This window comes from Orcinus orca, chromosome 11, assembly GCF_937001465.1.
Source record: "Orcinus orca chromosome 11, mOrcOrc1.1, whole genome shotgun sequence".
Lineage (NCBI taxonomy): Eukaryota > Metazoa > Chordata > Mammalia > Artiodactyla > Delphinidae > Orcinus > Orcinus orca.
This window is the reverse complement of record NC_064569.1, coordinates 44,590,149-44,610,104: the sequence shown is the minus strand read 5'-3', so window position 1 is coordinate 44,610,104 and position 19,956 is coordinate 44,590,149. Positions and strand designations below refer to the sequence as shown.

At 48.4% G+C, this 19,956-nt stretch overlaps 2 protein-coding genes across 11 annotated transcripts in view; one reads left to right on the top strand and one right to left on the bottom strand.

The window, feature by feature from the left end:
- IL23A (interleukin 23 subunit alpha) overlaps positions 1–5,128 on the bottom strand; it is a 5,688-nt gene extending 560 nt beyond the window's left edge. Inside the window, exons 1-3 of one of the 2 annotated variants that reach the window (XM_004274144.4) lie at positions 1,583–3,177; positions 1,265–1,363; positions 24–170 (exon numbers count right to left, since the gene is read on the bottom strand). In XM_004274144.4, the coding sequence (XP_004274192.1) occupies positions 24–170; positions 1,265–1,363; positions 1,583–1,741 (405 nt within the window). In that variant the 5' untranslated portion in view covers positions 1,742–3,177. Of the gene's footprint in view, positions 1–23; positions 171–610; positions 1,364–1,582; positions 3,178–4,988 lie in introns of those variants that run through there. The other variant, XR_004485489.2, reaches the window with a different exon arrangement.
- Positions 5,069–19,956, top strand: PAN2 (poly(A) specific ribonuclease subunit PAN2). 9 transcript variants are annotated; one of them, XM_033436032.2, is made up of 26 exons: positions 5,069–5,207; positions 5,854–6,271; positions 9,592–9,761; positions 9,873–9,993; positions 10,122–10,199; positions 10,848–11,115; positions 11,531–11,873; positions 12,077–12,173; positions 13,369–13,488; positions 13,703–13,822; positions 14,097–14,225; positions 14,353–14,552; positions 14,664–14,797; positions 14,933–15,039; positions 15,254–15,352; positions 15,469–15,542; positions 15,649–15,796; positions 16,234–16,377; positions 16,513–16,572; positions 16,792–16,882; positions 17,493–17,650; positions 17,751–17,894; positions 18,026–18,205; positions 18,333–18,426; positions 18,712–18,909; positions 19,266–19,956. In XM_033436032.2, exons 2-26 carry the CDS (start codon positions 5,990–5,992, stop codon positions 19,298–19,300), a joined length of 3,594 nt encoding a protein of 1,197 aa, XP_033291923.1. In that variant the 5' UTR covers positions 5,069–5,207; positions 5,854–5,989; the 3' UTR covers positions 19,301–19,956. The 9 variants fall into 9 exon arrangements, with proteins under 9 accessions (XP_033291923.1, XP_012390046.1, XP_004274194.1 ...); XM_012534592.3 differs by having other exon boundaries at positions 14,664–14,809; XM_004274146.3 differs by having other exon boundaries at positions 14,661–14,797.

Sequence of the window (19,956 nt, the reverse complement as noted above, 5' to 3'; positions counted from 1 at the left end):
TTCTCCAGGCCCCTAGTTCATACCTGCAAGAGTTCCCTGAGGCCCAGTAGGGAGGCATGAAGCTGGCCCACAGGGCCATCGGGGAGTAGCGAAGGCTCCCCTGTGAAAATATCTGAGCCCAGCAGCTTCTCGTAAAAAACCAAGCCTTGGTGGATCCTTTGCAAGCAGGACTGGGGAGAAAAGAAAGCAGTGAAAGAAAACAGATACAGGGACTTCCCTGGTGGTCCAGTGGTTAAGACTCCGTGCTTCCACTGTAGGGGGCATGGGTTTGATCCCGGGTTGGGGAACTAAGATCCCGCATGTCACTCAGCGCAGCCAAAAAGAACACCAAAAACAAAAAAGAGAGGGAGAGGAAGAAAGAAAAAGAAAAAAGGAAGGAAGGAAAGAAAGAGAAAAAAAGGAGGGGAAAGCAAAGAGTGAGAAGAAGGAAGGAAGGAAAGAAAAGAGAAAGGAAAAGAAAAAAGATACTTTCTAATTACTTCACCAAAGACCCATCTGATATTTGCCATTCTTAGAAACGGCTGTGATATGAATGTTTGTGTCCCCAGAAAATTCATATTTTGATATCCTGATCCCCGTGTGACTGTATTAGGAAGTGGGACCCTTGGGGGGTCATGAGGATGGAGCCCTCAAGAATGGGATTATTGCTCTTGTAAAGGAGACCCACAGAACTCCCTAATCACTTCCACAATGTGAGGAGACAAGAAGTCTGCAACCTGAAGAGGGCCCTCACTCAACCATGCTGGCACCTTAATCTCGGACTTGCAGCCTCCAGAACTGTGAGAAATAAATGTCTGTGGTGGGCTTCCTTGGTGGCACAGTGGTTAAGAATCCGCCTGCCAATAGCAGGGGACACGGGTTCAAGCCCTGGTCCAGGAAGATCCCACGTGCCGCGGAGCAGCTAAGCCCGTGTGCCACGACTACTGAAGCCCACGCACCTAGAGCCCATACTCCGCAGCAAGAGAAGCCACTGCGATAGAGCCCACACACTGCAACGAAGAGTAGCCCCCGCTCACCGCAACTAGAGAAAGCCCACACGCAGCCACAAAGACCCAACGCAGCCAAAAATAAATAAAAAATTTAAAAATAAATTTATTTTTTAAAATAAAAAATAAATGTCTGTTGTTTATAAACCACTGAGTCTATGGTTTGTTGTTATAGCAGGCTGAATGGACAAGGACAGATACAACTTTTACTAATTTACCATGGTGTCCAGCTCTGTCCCCAGTCCCCTCTTCCTTGCAGCCCAGCCTCATCTTAGTACCTGACTGTTGTCCCTGAGTCCTTGTGGATCACAGCCATCCTCACACTGGATATGGGGGACATGATTTGTAGTCTCATCATCTTCTTCTCTTGGTAGATCCTGGAATGGAGGAGAGGTGGGAAGAGTAAAGAAAGAAGTACTTTCAAACCCCACCTGGATCCTCAGGCTGTGACTCTCCCTGGAACCCCACTCCCCTGTCCTCTCTTACGCTCTGATGGCTTTCAACCCTCCAGTTTCCACCCTAGGCCACAGAGTCTTCCACTGCAGCCTTGGAGGGCTTGGATAGGCTCCTGTTTGGTCCCAGAGGCTGCCACTCACCACATGTCCCATTGGTTGATGTGCACTCCAGGCCAGCATGCAGAGCTGCTGTGAGAGCTGCTGGCCCCGAACCCAAGCAGGGCTGCTGCCCTGAGGCGCAGCCCGGCCCCAAGCAATCCAGGGCAGAAGCAGCAGCAGCACAGCTCTGCTCCCCAGCATCTCGTTGCCTGCTTCTCAGATCTGGCTGGCTCTGTGCCTTGCAGTCCCTGTGGAATCTCTGTCCACTTCCCCTTGCTCTGAGCCTGATTCTCTTTGTTCTGTGCGTCTCTGGTTTGGTTCCCTCTGTCGTTCACCAAGTTTCTGAGCTGCTTTCTGTAGATTTTCTCCCCTTGTCTCTGAGTCTCTTTTTAAGCTCCCTGCATTGTAAGACCCGCCCTTTATACTAGCAGGTGACTCACAGCAGGTGGGATTCCCCACCCTGCATCATCTCCCTCCGTGGGGAGCCCAGGTAAGTAGCCTCAGTTCCAGGGGAAATGAGTCGTGTGGTTGCCGTGACTGGAGGCCTGGGATGGGACTTAACGTGTAATGCTCTCCAGGAATCAAAGAGGCTGTAGAAGGGGGTGGGGTGGGAGTAACGAATATTTAAATGAATCTAGTCTCAAGTTCCTTCCTGCTTAACCTTTCCCTCATCTTTTTGCCTCTCTAAGCTATATCTTCCCTCCCTTCAAACCTAATTTCCTCACCCCTGCCTGCCTGAGTAAATATCAAAACAGAAGCATTCATTTATCTCCCAATAGGATGGCAAGCTCAGTTTGGAATGAAGTTTGGTTCCCACCTGATGCCCTCAGTCTAAGAATAAGGGGGCTTCTTAGTCTCTGTTGAGAACGGTGTTATTTTCACTGGGAGACAATGGACATGAAGGCACTTTGTGAACTGGGAAACCACATCAGTTCGGTATAAGGTATTATTGCTCCCTCACTTCAGGCCTCACTCTGGAGGCTAGGAGGGCTGTTGGAAGGAAAGAGCTGTTGCTAAGAACCATCTGATTCCTCAACCTTAGTGGCCTAAGTTTCTTGGGCTCTGTGGGATTCAGGTGATTTGGGGGTGGGGGACACCAGTGTAAGCAAGGGCTAGAAATCCAACTGAGATATTCCAGCACCCAGCCCTTCACCGTGGCTAGAAAGTCCAGGGTTCTGGGTAGTTGAAGGTGCACAGTGTCAATGACCCTGGCTGGTCCTTCAGCCTGTTGCATCCATGGGTAAAATCCGCTGACACTGATTTCATCACCATCCCTGATGCAACATTCAGTGAAACAGCTGAGACTGTGAAGTTGGGTGTGGGAGTGGAAGGTGGTCCAAATCTGGGACTGCCCCAACCCCACTGGAGGGTCCCAGGACAATCTGGACGTCAGAATGAGGCCATGGATGACCACACAGATGGCTCCCAAAGGCTTTCCAAGAGGTTGACCCTTTTTCTCTGAGAAACACCCTCGATAGAGGTCTCCCTTCTCATAGGACTATTCAAAACTGCCCAATGAAACCTCTGATTCGAATATGACTCTGCGGTAAATCCACCCTTTGGATAAAACATTTGCAGCATCAGAGAGGTTACCTCAGTTTGAGTGAGAAATGGTTTGCCTCTCGTTACACTGGTGAATACAAATGAAATAAGGAAATTGGGGGTGGGGGTGGGGGTAGGGGAGCTCACCTCACTTTTGTATAATGTCTCCCATGCTTTTCCTGCCTCTGGTTCCCATTCTGGGAGCCCTTTAGGATAGGAGATGGAAGGTGAAAAGCAGGAGGAGGAAGTGGAACGCTGGGGGATGGGATGAGAGGGACAAGGGTGAGTTGGAGGCATGGGGCTTTGTTTCACTTCCTGGTGCTTCGGGAGTTGGGTAGGAAGCAAGGTTGGTGGGGCGATTGTGGGACTGTTGTGTGACAGGAACTACTTCCAGGACTAGGTCTGACCTGGAGCTGCAAGGAGACCTTGACGTCAGCAGGACCTCAACCGTTAATGCAAATTATACTGACAAACAGGCCTTTCCAGTTGGATGCCCAGACGCCAAATCCAGTTGAAGTTTCCCGAGGTGGTTAGTAATGATGGCTTATATCCAACTCTCACTTTACGCCAAGTACTTAGTTTAAGCACTTTTCATATATTAACCCATTTAATTCTCACAACAACACAATTAGATAGGTACTATCGTTATTACCATATTACAGATGAGGAAACTGAGGTGCAGAGATAAGTAATTTGCCTAAGATCACTATTAAGTGGCCAGAATTACAGTGCAGACTCCAGATCCTGCATTCTCAGTCATTCCATTTTATTGGACACTGAGGCAACACTAAGCATCTTAATAAAGTAGCTCATTTAGCCCAGGTATATCTGGCATCTCAGGCCCTTTAATTCTCACTGTTGAGCCTTTCTTAGAGACCTCAACATAGAAATTTCTCAAGGGTAGGTACTGTCCCTGTCTCTCAGCACCCATCTTTTTACAAGATTTTAAATCTAGGGACCTCTGAAGTCAGACCAGTTTGAGAGACCCTCTGAGTTAAGGTGTTTTTCTCTCCATCAATGACCTCTGACAAGTCTAGAACCCCTCTGAGTCCTGGAAAACTAAATTCTTGGGTTCTTTTATGAAGGTCTATTTACCAGTCTTTATTGAGAGAGAGAAATGCTTTAAAACTGTATCCTCTATGAGGAATTCCTTCCACCAGAGGCCCTCTATGTGGCCTTTAGAAACTGAGCTAAAATACCCCACAGACATCTAACAACCTGGATCTATTCCAAAGCAGTTCAAGCTCAGAGTTGGACCCCAAGAATCCCTAAGTGCTGACGCTAAATCTGTAAGAGTTTGGGGAAGGCAAATGTCTCAATTTGCTATGCCCTGTCCCTCTGAGGAATAATGTCCAGCTCCACGAGCTAGGGGAATTTGATAGCTGAGGAGTCCTGTTCCCTGGAAATATTACCGGCGCCTCTGGGGAGGGAACAATCACAGATGGGAGTTTCAGACGGTTGCCTTTAGAATCATAGAAGATACAGCTACTTGGGCCGTGTTAGGAGGCTGCCTCCCGCTTCCTTTTTTCTCTCCCATGCCTGGAAATGATAGGAAATGCCAGCGAGTTTCGGGGGTTACAGGGTCGGAGGTGGCGGAGTGCTCACAAGAGCACCACGGGAAGAGGGGGTGGACTGGGCCATACTGGGAATACCCAGCAATCGATTCCCAATGCTTTGCCTTGGGCGCCCCTTATTCTAGTTTCTAAAGCTATAGGGAGCATGAAAGTTCGACCTGCAAGCCTGGGGCTCTCTAATTTTGTTTAAAGAAGGCTTAAAAGAGAAGAGGTTACTTTCTAACGCAACAAACAGGGACAAGGTCTGACTACATTTGTCCCTACCCGCGCCCCGTAGCTCTTGCTTTTGCCCAGCTCCCGTGTCACACGTCTTCTCGCGGGGCCGGCTGTACCTGGCTCCTTCCGATTGGCTGAGGTGAGCCCCTAGCCCTTCCCGATTGGAAGCGACGAGTGGGAGTGCGCCGTCTTTTCCGTCGTGGAGTTTGGTTGAACCAGAGGCGCGGGGGAGAATTGGGGAAACTGGAATTTCCCGCGGAGCTGACGGCGCTTGTTCTCCCCCGTACTCGTTTTAATTCCACGCGCTCCAAAATATCCGCCATGGAGAAATCTTGGTAATGACCCAATCCCCGTAAGCATCCCGGGAACACATCTGACCCCTTCCCTAATCCCTCCCCTCCCCGCCGCCGGGGGAGAATTATGGGTAATTGATTTTTCTGGTTCCCCCAGAGAATTCTGGGTAACTAGCTATTTCCATCACGTACCCCTACCCCCGCCCCAACTGTGGGTAACTGGCCATTCTTATTTTCCCCTAGAGAATCCTGGGTAACATTGCAGAGGATTCTGGGAAATTGACTTCTCTTGGTCTCCCCTCTCAACCACCTACCCCCACCCCTAATTCTGGGAAACAAGCATGTTAGCTCCCTCTACCTAACCCCTACCCCCGCAGTTGCTGCTCTTACTACTGATGGTTCAGAGATGAACCAGGCAAGTGAGCAGGCCTGAAGAGAGGTGAAAGGGAAGTCAGGGATTAAGTTAGTGGGGTGGTGGGGAGTACAGAGTGCCTAGAGGAGAAGAGGAAGGGACAGCACTTTTCCCACCTCTATCCCAATGCCCATTCCCTTCCTGCTTGTTCGTCCCGTGCCTAGCATTCTCACATTTTCTGCCTGCATCATCTCCTCCTTGCCGGTAAAACTTGGAACACCCTAAATACAAGTACCTGGGCCTACCCCTGACTCAGCTATCTCTTTCCCTTTGCAGGTCAGGATGTCCATTCTAGGTCCACTGGTGTCATCCTGCTGAAGGCTGGGTCAAGGCATCCAAAGGGGCTGTGGCAAGGGAGGGTGTGACACGGGTCTAATCTGCTGCCATCATCATCATCATCATCATCATCATCATGAACTTCGAGGTTCTGGACCCTGGACTAGCAGAGTATGCTCCAGCCATGCATTCTACCCTGGATCCTGTCCTGGATGCCCACCTGAACCCCAGTCTGCTACAGAATGTGGAGCTGGACCCGGAGGGAGTGGCCTTAGAGGCTCTTCCCGTCCAGGAGTCAGTGCACATAATGGAAGGTGTCTACTCTGAGTTGCACAGTGTGGTGGCTGAAGTGGGTGTGCCTGTCTCCGTCTCCCACTTTGACTTGCACGAGGAGATGCTGTGGGTGGGAAGCCATGGGGTAAGAACTGTACTCCTTTGTAATGGCTGGACGGAGATGTTGGAGGTCTTTTATCTGGTTTTAACCCAAGAACAGATGGTTTGCAGGGAGCCAGAACTGAGTTGAGGTGATGAAAGTTAGCTGGGTCTCCAAGTCAAGCCAAGAGGAGGGGAGTGGAGGGAGAAAGAGGGAGTCATAGGATCCAGAGATGCTTTACATAAGTGTTCTTTTTCAGAAGGCATCCCAGTTCTACCACAATTTGCCCATTCCATGCTTTGATTAATCTTAATAACTGTACACATCAGTTAGCCTATAGCCATCTAAATATAGTCTCTAATGCTCCTCCTCTGTTTTCCATTTTTATAATTATAGAATATTTTCTTTTCCGGCCGTGCCACGTGGCTTGTGGGATCTTAGTACCCCCAACCAGGGATCAAACCCGGGCCCTGGCAGTGAAAGCGCCAAGTCCTAACCACTGGACCACCAGGGAATTCCCTAATTATAGAATGTTTAGTGCATGTTTCTGCATGTGTTACATGGAATCATTTTGTCTTTGGCTGATTATAATCTCTCTGGGAGCAGTTATCATTGTTAATTTCTTAAAATGTATCAATATTGCCAATATGCTAGGGAGCCCAAAGATTTTGTAAGAAATAACATGGTATCCTTGGTTTACTAATTTACCTTCCATAGGGCGGGAATTGTTTGTCCATTGGAATGAGTGGTTTTTTTGGGTAATATACTCAATTCAGTAGGCAGTGTCTACTGACAGGCTAGGCCCAGGGAATAAAGCTGAATAAAACATAATCCTTGCCCTCAAGGAGTTCACAGGACGAGGAAAACAAAAAAAATATGAACAGATAATTTTATGGCACTTTAAAAGAAACTAAAATGTTTCACTTAATAATTATGAATTTAGGATATAAACTAATAAATGCCAGTGTGAAAATACGTACTGAGTGTTGGTGAGCATAGAAGAGGATTAGAGGATCTCCAGAAGGAAGTGACACCTGCGTTGATTCTTGAAGGATGAGTAGGAGTCAGGTGAAGAAGAGGAGGAAATGCTATCTTGGCAAAAGCAACGGGGTAAAACAGTGATTCCCAAGATATTATATAGCATGATGATTGCGGAGCGCAGGAACTGTAAGCAAGTAGGGTTTACTGGACTAGACGATGAAGCTGAAGAGTTAGACATTTCTTCAGCCAGTGTGTTTTGAGCACCTTTAAGGTGCCAGACCTTGCTCTGGGGTCTAAGTTTGGAATAAGCATTTTAAAAGGCAACACAAATATATTTGTGACATATCAGGTGTTGCTTAGAATCCTTAAGAAAAATACAGTGGAATAAGGGAGTTGCGGTATCGAAGGGTGGGAGGTGTTGCTATTTTACATAGTTGGTCAAGGGAAGGGCTCTCTGATAAAGTCACATTTGAGTAGAGACCTGGATGCAGGCCAGGATGTCCATTCTAATCTCCCTAGAAGGGAGGGAGGGAGCCATGCAGATATTGGGGGGAGAACATTCTAAAAAACCTCATATGCTATGCTAAAAGAGTTGAACTGATTCTTCAGTCCACTGAAGGTTTTTATCTAGAAAGACAAGGTCCGGTTTGCATCTTAGGTGGAGTGCTGAGGTAGCAGTATAGAGTTTGATTTAAGGGGAATGGGGCAGGACTCAGTGTGCAGTATGTTGTAGTAATTCACATAAAATACATTGAAGGCCTGAATGAAGCCCTGTAGAGATTTATCCATGAGAACAGATTTGAGAAATATTTAGGAAGTAAAATAAATAAGATTTAAGTCAACTACCAGTGACTTACTCCACTGAGTAGATCATGGTACCATAGGGAATACAGTTAAGAGGAATTGAAATGGGGTAAAGATGGTGAATTTTTTTTAAATTAATTTATTTTTGGCTGCGTTGGGTCTCTGTTGCTGCGTGCGGGCTTTCTCTAGTTGTTGCCAGCGGGGGCTACTCTTCGTTGTGGTGTGCGGGCTTCTCACTGCTGTGGCTTCTCTTGTTGCGGAGCACGGGCTCTAGGCTCGCAGGCTTCAGTAGTTGCAACACTCGTGGGCTCTAGAGCGCAGGCTCAGTAGTTGTGTCACACGGGCTTAGTTGCCCTGCGGCATGTGCGATCTTCCCGGACCAGGGCTCGAACCGATGTCCCCTGCATTGGCAGGTGGATTCTTAACCACTGCCCCACCAGGGAAGCCCAAGATGGTGAATTTGATTTAGGATGTAACAAGTTTGAGGTTCTCATGGGATATCTAAAGAGAGACATATAGTAGGTATTTGGATGTATGAGTCTGAAGCTTGAGGCAGTGGTCTGGGCTAGAGGAGAAAAGTAGGATTCATCAACTTTAAGATGAATGGTTAAAACCTTAAGAGTAGGTGAGATTATCTAGGAAGAAAAGTAGAGTGAGAAGATAGTGGGCTGGGAATAGCCATGTTTCAAGAGTGGTCATAAGGGTTGCACGTAAGGAGAAGATAGTGAGCTAAGAGTCAGGAGAGAAACCAGGAGTGGATGATGTCATAGGAGCCAAGGATGGCATGAGTTTCACATTCTCTCTATTCCAGCCTGTGACCCACAGTACACATTTCCCAGTTGGCTGGTAGAGATTATGACTTGACTGTGGGGACTTCCCTGGTGGCGCAGTGGTTAAGAATCCGCCTGCCAATGCAGGGGACATGGGTTTGAGCCCTAGTCCGGGAGGATCCCACATGCTGCGGAGCAACTAAGCCCGTGCGCCACAACTACTGAGCCTGCGCTCTAGAGCCCACGAGCCACAACTACTGAGCCTGCGTGCTGCAACTACTGAAGTTCGTAAGCCTCGATCCCATGCTCCGCAACAAGAGAAGCCACCGCAGTGAGAAGCCCATGCTCCACAATGAAGAGTAGCCCCCGTTCACCACAACTAGAGAAAGCCCGCGCACATCAACGAAGACCCAAAGCAGGCAAAAATTAAATAAATAAATTTATTAAACAAAAAAAAAAGACTGTGGAACATAAGAAAGCCAGCTGGCCATTGGAGGATTGGACCCACGTCCCTGACCTTCTGAGCACTGTTCTAACCAACTGAGCCATTACCTATTCAGCAAGGACATTGTGAGGATAAAATGAGGTAGAGTTTATAGAACTACTTTGTAAAGCATTAAACAAACATAAGATAGTATTATCAGTGTTTTTATCACTAAGATTGGTGCTCAGCCTTATTCCTTAGTCACTGCTAGCCAGAAAGGCCAGGCAAGAATGGAGAAAAACTGAGCAATGTCCAGTCTCTGATTTGTATCTGGGATGGCCTTGCCCTTCCACTCAGGATGTCTCTCATCTTTTTGTCCACTACAGGGCCATGCCACGTCATTTTTCGGCCCAGCTTTGGAACGCTACTCATCATTTCAGGTCAATGGCAGTGATGACATTCGGCAGATCCAAAGCCTGGAGAATGGCATCCTTTTTCTTACCAAGAACAACCTGAAGTATATGGCCCGTGGAGGCCTTATTATATTTGATTACCTGTAAGTAGTTTCTCACCTCTGGACTGGGAAAGAGGGTCCCTCACAGAGTGGGAAGTCTAGAGAATTGGAAACTTTTGAGACCCTGGCCCCTTAGCTTTTCCTCTCTTACAGGCTGGATGAGAGTGAAGATATGCACAGTCTGCTGCTGACTGACAGCAGCACTCTGCTCGTTGGTGGGCTGCAGAACCACATATTGGAGATTGACCTTAACACTGTCCAGGAGACTCAGAAGGTACAAGCAGGGCCTGAGGTTATTGGGGGGAGTATAAGCTGGAAATGCCTGTGATGTGTGCGACCTTTCTGTTCTTTTGGTCTGTGGGAAGAATCATTCTCACTGGTTTCTCCCGCTTCCCTCCACAGTATGCAGTTGAGACACCTGGAGTCACTATTATGAGACAGACGAATCGCTTCTTCTTCTGTGGCCACACATCTGGCAGGGTGACTGACTACGTTCCACTTTTCCTCCCACCATGGGGCCTGTTTCACCAGATATGTGATTGGGCTCTGCCTTTTCCTCATTTCTGGGGCTGTAGTTGGAGGGTGGGAGGAGTGGATTGAGTTCCTACTTAGCCATGTTATACTATGAGATTATCTTTCAGCCTGATGTTTTCTGTTGTAAATGGGTATCTCAGAGGCAAAGGGGTAAACAAGAGCTCTCTTTGGGGTCCCATCCGGCTCTTGGCGTCTGTTTTTGCTTTTTTTTTATGCTTTAATTGCCTGTATCCTAGAGCCGTAGTTTTTTTTGTTTTGGTTTGGTTTTGTTTTTTTTTTTTTGTTTTGTTTTTGTTTTATTTTGCGGTACGCAGGCCTCTCCCTGCTGTGGCCTCTCCCGTTGCGGAGCACAGGCTCCGGACGCACAGGCTCAGTGGCCATGGCCCACGGGCCCAGCCGCTCCGCAGCATGTGGGATCTTCCCGGACCGGGGCACGAACCTGCGTCCCCTGCATCGGCAGGCGGACTCTCTACCACTGTGCCACCAGGGAAGCCCAGAGCCGTAGTTCTTTGGGTAGGGGCCTCACAAGGTTGGGTAGGTGGCAGGTCCTCTTCCTGATAGCAGCGTTGGCAGATAACCAAGTTCTCTCTTCAGGTTTCCCTGCGAGACCTCCGTACTTTTAAGGTGGAGCATGAGTTTGATGCCTTCTCAGGGAGTCTGTCGGATTTTGATGTGCACGGCAACTTGCTAGCCACTTGTGGTTTCTCCAGCCGCCTCACCGGCCTGGCCTGTGACCGTTTCCTTAAGGTGTATGATCTACGCATGATGCGTGCCATCACACCACTTCAAGTTCACGTGGATCCTGCCTTCTTACGCTTCATCCCTACATATACTTCTCGTCTTGCTATCATCTCCCAGTCAGGTATGAAGGGGATGTAGGATGGGGTAGGAGGAGTGAATGAGTGAAGGGGAACTAGGCACGAGAAGAAGTGTGCTCCCTGGAATTTCTTTGTTGGGGAAAAAGTAACCTTTCTGAGGGATCTCAGGGTCTCACCTAGGTTTGGTAAGAGATTAGAGCTTTTATTTTCTCCGAGTGTGAAGAACACATATGCAAAAAATATAGGTAGAGCAGGCAAAACAACTTTAGAACTGTCCTTTGCTGGGTAGCAAACCTCCCTGTGGTTTATGGGAAGGCATCAGATGGTACTTTCTCTTATCTCTAGGAATGGATTTGGGGCCCATCTTTGCTTGATACCAGGGGAAGAGGGTAGGAAGGGCATAAAAGGATGGCTCCCTTTCATCTTCCAGGGCTTAGTGGGCTTCCTTCTCCCTCCTAGGGCAGTGCCAGTTTTGTGAGCCCACAGGGCTGGCCAATCCAGCAGACATCTTTCACGTGAATCCTGTGGGGCCTCTGCTAATGACGTTTGACGTGTCAGCCAGCAAGCAGGCCCTCGCCTTTGGGGATTCTGAGGGCTGTGTGCATCTCTGGACTGATTCCCCTGAGCCTTCCTTCAACCCCTACTCCCGTGAGACCGAGTTTGCTTTGCCTTGTCTCGTGGACTCACTGCCTCCTCTGGACTGGAGCCAGGACCTGCTGCCTCTTTCCCTCATCCCTGTCCCACTCACCACTGACACGCTTCTCTCTGATTGGCCTGCTGCCAACTCCGCTCCAGCTCCCAGGTTGTACCTCACCTCTGGGCCAAAAGGAGGGAGGGGGAAAGGGCCAAGATACCAGGATTCTCTGCAAGCCGTGTTATTATTCTACTTCTTTCCTGATTTTTGTCTACTCTCAGTATTTTCTTTTTTTTTCTGGTCCCTTGGGGATTGGGGCTGAATGGGCAGACACCACAACCTTCAAGCCCTAGAACTATGCTACATTATAGGCGAGCACCCCCTGTGGATGCAGAGATTCTGCGCACCATGAAGAAGGTGGGCTTCATTGGCTATGCACCCAACCCCCGCACCAGGCTGCGCAATCAGGTATGTTCAGAGAGGAGAGGGTCAGCCCCCACCCCAGGCCATTGGTGTTTCTCCTGTCTTTTTCCTTTGGTACTTCTCATTAATTTTTTTAAAATAAATTTTATTTATTTATTTATTTTTGGCTGCGTTGGGTCTTCGTTGCTGTGCGCAGGCTTCCTCTAGTTGCAGCGAGCAGGGGCTACTCTTTGTTGCGGTGCGCGGGCATCTCATTGCGGTGGCTTCTTGTTGCGGAGTGCAGGCTTCAGTAGTTGTGGCATGTGGGCTCAATAGTTGTGGCTCACGGGCTCTAGAGCGCAGGCTCAGTAGTTGTGGCACACAGGCTTAGTTGCTCCGCGGCATGTGGGATCTTTCCGGACCAGGGCTCGAACCCGTGTCCCCTGCATTGGCAGGCGGATTCTTAACCACTGTGCCACCAGGGAAGTCCCTTCTCATTACTATTTGCTTTTAGTCAGTCAGTAAAGGTTTTTTGAAGCCTGCTGAATTGAAGGTACTATACTAGGTGTTAGGGTTCAGAGACATAAAAGATAGGGTCCCTTGCTCTTAAGAAGTTTAGTGTTCGGTTGGTGAAGGTAAGACCTGTGCATAGCAGAAATTATTTATGTTCTATCATTAAATGCTAAAGGAATGTTAGAAGCATTCAGTGCGAGAGCTGTTTAGAGGGAAAACTGTACTCTGGGCTAGAGTGGTCAGGGAGGGCAGTACTAAAAGAGGTGGATGTTGAGCTGGAAAGGTGAAAGACGGGCAAGTAGATGGTAACAGGGGAGGCTTTCAAGATGAGAGAACAGTGTTACTGAAGTCTCAGAAGGCCTGACAGGGATTATGCTGGAGTGGCTGTTAGTATTGGGAAACAGTGAGAGATGAAGTTTGGAAAGGGGCCAGTTGTGAAGCCTTGCATACCAGTGTATAGCAGAAGTGATGCACCGAAAGGGCCATTCTGGGTGGGGTAGTCTGGTGGCGGCATGCTGGACAGAGTGCACGCGGGGGAGCCCAGTGTGGAAGCCATCGGCATTGTCCAGCTGTGATGAGGTAGGGTGGTGGCAGTGGGAATGAAAAGGAAGCAGTGGATGCTGAAAATCCCATGAAATTAGAAGGTTCAGGACTTGGTGATGATAGCTTCAGTGTTGGAATAAAGGTAGGGGGAAACCAAAGACGATTATACACATCCAACGAGGCTACCTCTTTTTAAAAACCCTAGATTCCTTACCGACTCAAGGAGTCTGACAGTGAATTTGACAGCTTCAGCCAGGTCACTGAGTCACCAATAGGGCGGGAAGAGGAGCCACATCGCCACATGGTCTCTAAGAAATACCGCAAGGTGCTGGGGGATACCAAGGAATGGGCCTTCTGGGATGTGGGGAAAGGTTCCCGGGGAAGGGGGTCACATGAGAAAGAATTGAAGGGCTCATTCAGGAAGCCTTCACCTATCACTCTGGACTCAGGAGGGAGGTTTGGGGGAAGGTTATGGCTACTGCAAAGATTTAGGGGATTCTGAGGGTGTCTTCCTCTTGCTCAGACTGTTTCTGCTTCAGGTGACCATCAAATACTCCAAGCTAGGGCTGGAGGACTTTGACTTCAAACACTACAATAAGACGCTGTTTGCTGGATTAGAGCCCCACATCCCCAATGCCTACTGTAACTGCATGATCCAGGTAAGGCTGGGTGTTCCTGCGATTTGAACATGGCTACTGCTTTTGTTTTTCTCTGTGGGCCCCCCAACCCCTCGTCTTTTTCCAGGTCTCCCCAGCCAAGTCCACTTAGACCTCCTCTACCATTCTTTCTTGCCCCTCAGCCTTCAGGTCTCCTCTGTGAGCTCTGCTTCTTCAGTGGACTCCAGCTCTGTATTCTCCACCATCTCTTAACCTTCCGATTTCTCTTCCTCCCTGTACCAGTTGTCTGCATCATATCTCCTGCTCTTCCCTCCAGGTGCTCTATTTCCTGGAGCCTGTTCGCTGTCTAATCCAGAACCACCTTTGCCAGAAGGAGTTCTGCCTAGCGTGTGAGCTGGGCTTCCTCTTCCACATGTTGGACCTCTCCCGAGGTGACCCTTGTCAGGTCAGTGCCTGGAGACCTGGGACAATAAAAGGGGAAGGGAGGTGGACAGTAGGCAGGGTCATCACTCTGCAGATGGCCACAAAAATGAAAATAACCCTTTTCCACCAACACACTTCCTGGATTCCAGGGCAGTAATTTTCTTCGGGCGTTCCGCACCATTCCTGAGGCCTCGGCCCTTGGTCTGATTTTGGCTGACTCGGATGAGGCTTCAGGCAAGGGCAATCTGGCCAGGCTCATTCAGAGGTGGAATCGCTTCATTCTCACTCAACTGCATCAAGATTTGCAGGAGCTGGAAGTACCCCAGGCTTATCGAGGTGCTGGAGGCAGGTATGGAATTGGGACAGGAATAGTTAAAGCCCCCATGATAAGCCCCACTGTGACTTAAAGGGTCTCCTAACTCCCTCAGTGTGCATATATTGCCCTTCCCATTCTTAGCAGCTTTTGCTCGTCGGGAGACTCTGTCATTGGGCAGCTGTTCAGCTGTGAGATGGAAAACTGCAGCCTCTGCCGCTGTGGCAGTGAGACCGTGCGAGCCTCATCCACCCTGCTCTTCACGCTCTCCTACCCTGAGGGTAGCAACACTGGTATACCCTGCAGCTGGGTTGGGGAGGCTCCCCCAGATGTCCTGTAACATCAAGGAGAGGGTGTTGGGGGGCTAACAGTGGGTACAGGGAGGACCTGGAATGAAGCATCCAGTTTCCCCTCAGATAAAACCGGGAAGAACTGTGACTTTGCTCAGGTGCTGAAGCGAAGCATCTGCCTGGAGCAGAATACACAGGCCTGGTGTGACAACTGTGAAAAGTACCAGCCCACGGTGAGTGGGCTGTTGCACTGGACTAGAGTCCTGCCATGTTGGGGACTCGGCCATGGTTTCATCTGGGACTGGCTGGGTCAGCACCACCATCCAGCGATCTATAGGGAGTGGGAAGAACTCCAACTGGAGGATGCAGATCCAGGCTTAACTGTTCATGTCCAGGTTTCTCTCTCTGTAGGCCGCCTGCCATTCCTTGTTTGTTTTATCCTCTCAGATTCAGACCCGCAACATCTGCCATCTCCCAGATATTCTTGTCATCAATTGTGAGGTGAACAGCTTGAAAGAAGCTGATTTCTGGAGAATTCAGGCTGAGGTAAGGACTGAGCCTGGAAACAGGACTTTAGGAGTACTTTTTAGTTCTTCCCTCTTTTGACTTCCATATATGATTAATGTTCCTGAGGAATTGGATATTTTCTCCTTTGTGTTCAGGTTGCCTTCAAGATAGCAATAAAGAAGCATGGTGGGGAAATCTCCAAGAATAAGGAGTTTGCTTTGGCTGATTGGTAGGTATTGTCTATAGAGTGGTCAAAGGATTGAACTACTCAGGGGCTTCTCTTGTCACTGGTCAGATCTCCTCAGAACAAATTTCCAATTCTCCTGTCCTGATAGGAAGGAACTAGGGAGTCCAGAGGGCATGCTGATGTGTCCCTCCATTGAGGAGTTGAAGAATGTCTGGCTTCCTTTCTCCATTCGAATGAAGATGACCAAGAACAAAGGGCTGGATGTTTGCAATTGGACTGATGGGGATGAGATGCAGGTTGTTGAAAAACTGGGAAGAGGAGGGGGAATAAGGGAGAGAAGGTCCGGGAATTCCCTGGCGGTCCAGTCGTTAGGACTCGGTGCTTTCACTGCTGGGGCCCCGAGTTCGATCCCTGGTCTGGAACTAGAATCCCATAAGCCGCGTGGCGCGGCCCAAAAAAAAAAAAAAAAAGAGAGAAGGTCAGGGCAGAAGCAAGGCAAGGGGAAGGTGGAATTTAGCATAGGGGAAAAAAGGGAATAAGGCCTAGTATTCACCAGTTGTGGGCTTTTCCAGAGTGACTCAGTTCAGTGTTGGGAGTCATAGATGGGCTAGGATGGAAAGAACCCACCCTCGTCCCCCATCCCTATACCCCAGACTCCCTGTCCTCTATCCCCATTCCCCTTCCTTCCTCATCCTTAAACTTAGCTTAGCAGCCTGGGTACCCCCCCTCACAGTGGGGCCCAGCCAGGGCAGAGGAGGAGCATGGTGTCTATGTGTATGACCTGATGGCTACTGTGGTACACATCCTGGACTCACGCACAGGGGGCAGCCTGGTGGCTCACATCAAAGTCGGAGAGACCTACCACCAGCGCAAGGAGGTGAGTGAGGTAATACAGGGCAGGGACACTCCTGGTGGTGGCCACAGTGGAGTCCCAGGTCTGTCCTTATCTGAAGTCTGAGCCAGAATGCTCCAGCCATCACTTTGGCATCACTGTGTCTCTGTATCTCCACAGGGTGTTACCCACCAGCAGTGGTATCTCTTCAACGACTTTCTCATTGAACCTATTGATAAGGTTAGTTGTAATACATTCCGTTCCCCCTTTCATCTCCCTTTTTTTAGCATCCTCATCCTCAGTGCCTGAGAGAGTGCCAGGCAGATTCAGAGGGAGGGATGGGGCCTCAATAATAAAAAGCAGAGCTAAAAATAGCACCTGAGTCCTGTCTTCTCTCTGACTTGGGATAAAGGGAAAAGGGGCATATATGTAGGCCATTAAGTGCTTTTTCTTTTATAGCATGAAGCTGTGCAGTTTGACATGAATTGGAAAGTGCCTGCTATCCTTTATTACATCAAAAGGAATCTTAATTCCAAATACAACCTGAACAGTAAGTGATACAGTGTAGATCCAAGGGTGTGGGCAATTAGATTGGTCTCAGGAAGAGATCTGGGAAATAGCTTGTTAAGATTAGGACTGGCGACCAGTGTTAATATTTCCAGGGACAGTAGAGCAATTCCTGCTCATCAGGCCTTAAATTTAGAATCTGGAGATACTGAGGGTGTCGAGGGAAGAGGTGATGGGGGGGAAGTGTGATCAAAATGGCTAAGGTTATGATTTTGAGACTAACCATTCTTATCCCCAAGTGAAGAGCTCTTTTTTTGGTGATGAACTCCTTATTAAGTCCCTTTTTGATGCCTTTAAACCATAGTTTCTCTGTAACTTTATTTTTCTGGATTTACTAAGGTAAAGTCTAAAGTGAGAATCTTACTCCTTCCTCTCTGTTAACTTTTTTGGCTTTTTTTAGCATATTTCCCGATAATTTTCTGATTTGACCTGTTCTGTCTACCTCCTCTGTCCATCAGACATGATCTTTTTACTCACATGCTTTGATTATTGGGATAACAGTGTAGACCTGGTCTCTGGTAGCCACTCCAGCTTCCCTCCCCTGGTCACTTCCCTCTCCCGAGCCATCTTGTCTTCTGGATTCTCCCTTCCAGTTAAGAACCCCATCGAGGCAAGTGTTCTGCTGGCTGAAGCCTCATTAGCACGGAAGCAGCGGAAGACACATACGACCTTTATTCCCCTGATGCTGAATGAGATGCCACAGGTTGGGGACTTGGTGGGCCTGGACGCTGAGTTTGTCACCCTTAATGAGGTAACCAAGACCAAAAAGGGTGGGGTGTTAGAACAGAACTCTGGGGATATTAGGAGTCATAAGCATTTCTCTGATTTCCTTATGAACTCTTCTCATATAGGAAGAAGCAGAGCTGCGCAGCGATGGCACCAAGTCTACCATCAAGCCAAGCCAGATGTCAGTAGCGAGGATTACCTGCGTTAGGGGCCAGGGACCCAATGAGGGTATCCCCTTCATTGATGACTACATCTCTACCCAGGAGCAGGTAATAGGATGTGGAGATGCAAGTGAGAGAGACCCTGTGCTTATATAGAGTGCCCTAGAACCCAGGGAAGAGTGGCAGGGGGAACTGTGCACCTCGTTTCCTGGGTCGCTTGACCTTTTCTCTATCCCTAGGTGGTGGATTACTTGACTCAGTACTCAGGGATAAAGCCAGGAGACCTTGATGCCAAGATTTCCTCTAAGCACCTTACAACTCTAAAGTCTACCTACTTAAAGCTTCGTTTTCTCATAGACATTGGAGTCAAGTTTGTGGGTCACGGTCTGCAGAAGGACTTCCGGGTCATCAACCTCATGGTTCGGGCAGGGCTCTTTTAAGAGTCTTTCTTTGTGTGTGGGCCCCCCAGGGTATACATTGTGCTTTTGGAAAATGGGAAATTATGGATCCCCTACCTTCAGTCTCCCACTCTTTTATCCCTGGCAGGTGCCCAAGGACCAAGTCCTTGACACTGTTTATCTATTTCACATGCCCCGAAAACGAATGATTTCCCTGCGATTCCTTGCTTGGTACTTTCTGGGTGAGTTGCTCTGCCTTGTAGCTCTTGCTGTGGTCAGCAAGAGCATGAAAATGTGTGAGAGGCCAAGGGGAGTAGCTACGACCCTGGGTTAGTGGTGAGAGTTACTGATGGATTTAATTAGCTTCAGTATCCCTTCTGTGCACTAGGGTTGATGTTTGGCTCTTTCCCTTAAGGGTAGTCAGGGTTTTTTTGTTGTTGTTTATTGGGAGTTGGGAGTGTGAGTAGAGGACATGTCCTTACCTCCCTTTGCTAGGCCCCAAACTATTCCACCTCTACTTTCCCCAGACTTGAAGATTCAAGGGGAGACCCATGACAGTATTGAGGATGCCCGCACAGCCCTTCAGCTTTACCGAAAGTATCTGGAACTAAGCAAAAATGGCACTGAGCCTGAGTCCTTCCACAAAGTGCTCAAGGGCCTTTACGAGAAAGGCCGAAAGATGGACTGGAAGGTGCCTGAGCCCGAGGGCCAGACAAGTCCCAAGAGTAAGGCCTGGGATGGGACAGGGGAAGCTGGACTGGGTGGGTTTTGGTTGTATATGTGAAGATTATAATAAGATTATAATAAGAATGATGATGATGTTAACAACAGTACCGCCCCAACAGGTTGTAGTATAAAGCACTTAACAGTTTACAAAGCACTTAATCCTCAAAACATTCAGTGAAATTGATTTTATTATTGAAACTCTCTATTGGTCCTAACCTCTTCTTGCCAAGTTCTAAAATGTTTGGGGCAGGTCCACGCCCTCTTTCCTCTTGCATTTTTCCTTCATAAGAAGTGCCCCAGGTGCTTTTTCTCCACTCATCTTAGGAGTCAATGCTCTTTGTTTTGTCTCTGACAGATGCAGCTGTCTTCTCTTCAGTGCTGGCGCTCTGACCTCACCCTCTCCCAACGAACAATTCCCTCTCCCTTCAGTTTTCTGTGGCCCTAGAAGTGGGAGATGGCTTCCCAAGTTGGCTATACCCTGTCTACTTCCAGAATTGGACTTGCTCAGGGTCTACAGATGGTGCTATTAATAGAACTGGAATGCAGCAGAACTGTTGCAAAGGGTCTAGGAGCCAGATTCCTTTTTCATCCTTTGCAAAATAGTGGGCCAGAAACAGAGTCTAGAATTGACCCAGATGGAAAGTAATTCATATTCTTAATAGATATCCTGGGTAATTAATGCCCAGGCAAAGAAGCTCCTGGAACCAAAACTCTCAGTTTCTAGTTGGCTAAGTACTGAAGTCCAGGACAATGACAGGATACAACAATAGCTCAAGACCTAGCTTAAGTCTGACTGCTTGAGGGTTGCCTGGAGGGGCCAGCATTTAGAGTCTGGTGGTCCCAAGCAAACCAGTGTTGCCAACATTATTATTGCCGAAAGGGCCTTTGGGTCCTAGACAAAGCTTCATTGCTGGCTTCACTCCTGTTGACAGCTGAGAAGCATCTGTCTTCCATCCACTCTCCTGTTCCAGGTTTTGTTTTCTTGTTATTTTTTTAAAATTTTTGTCTTAAACTGCATGTTTTATAAAATAAAAACAAAAATATTA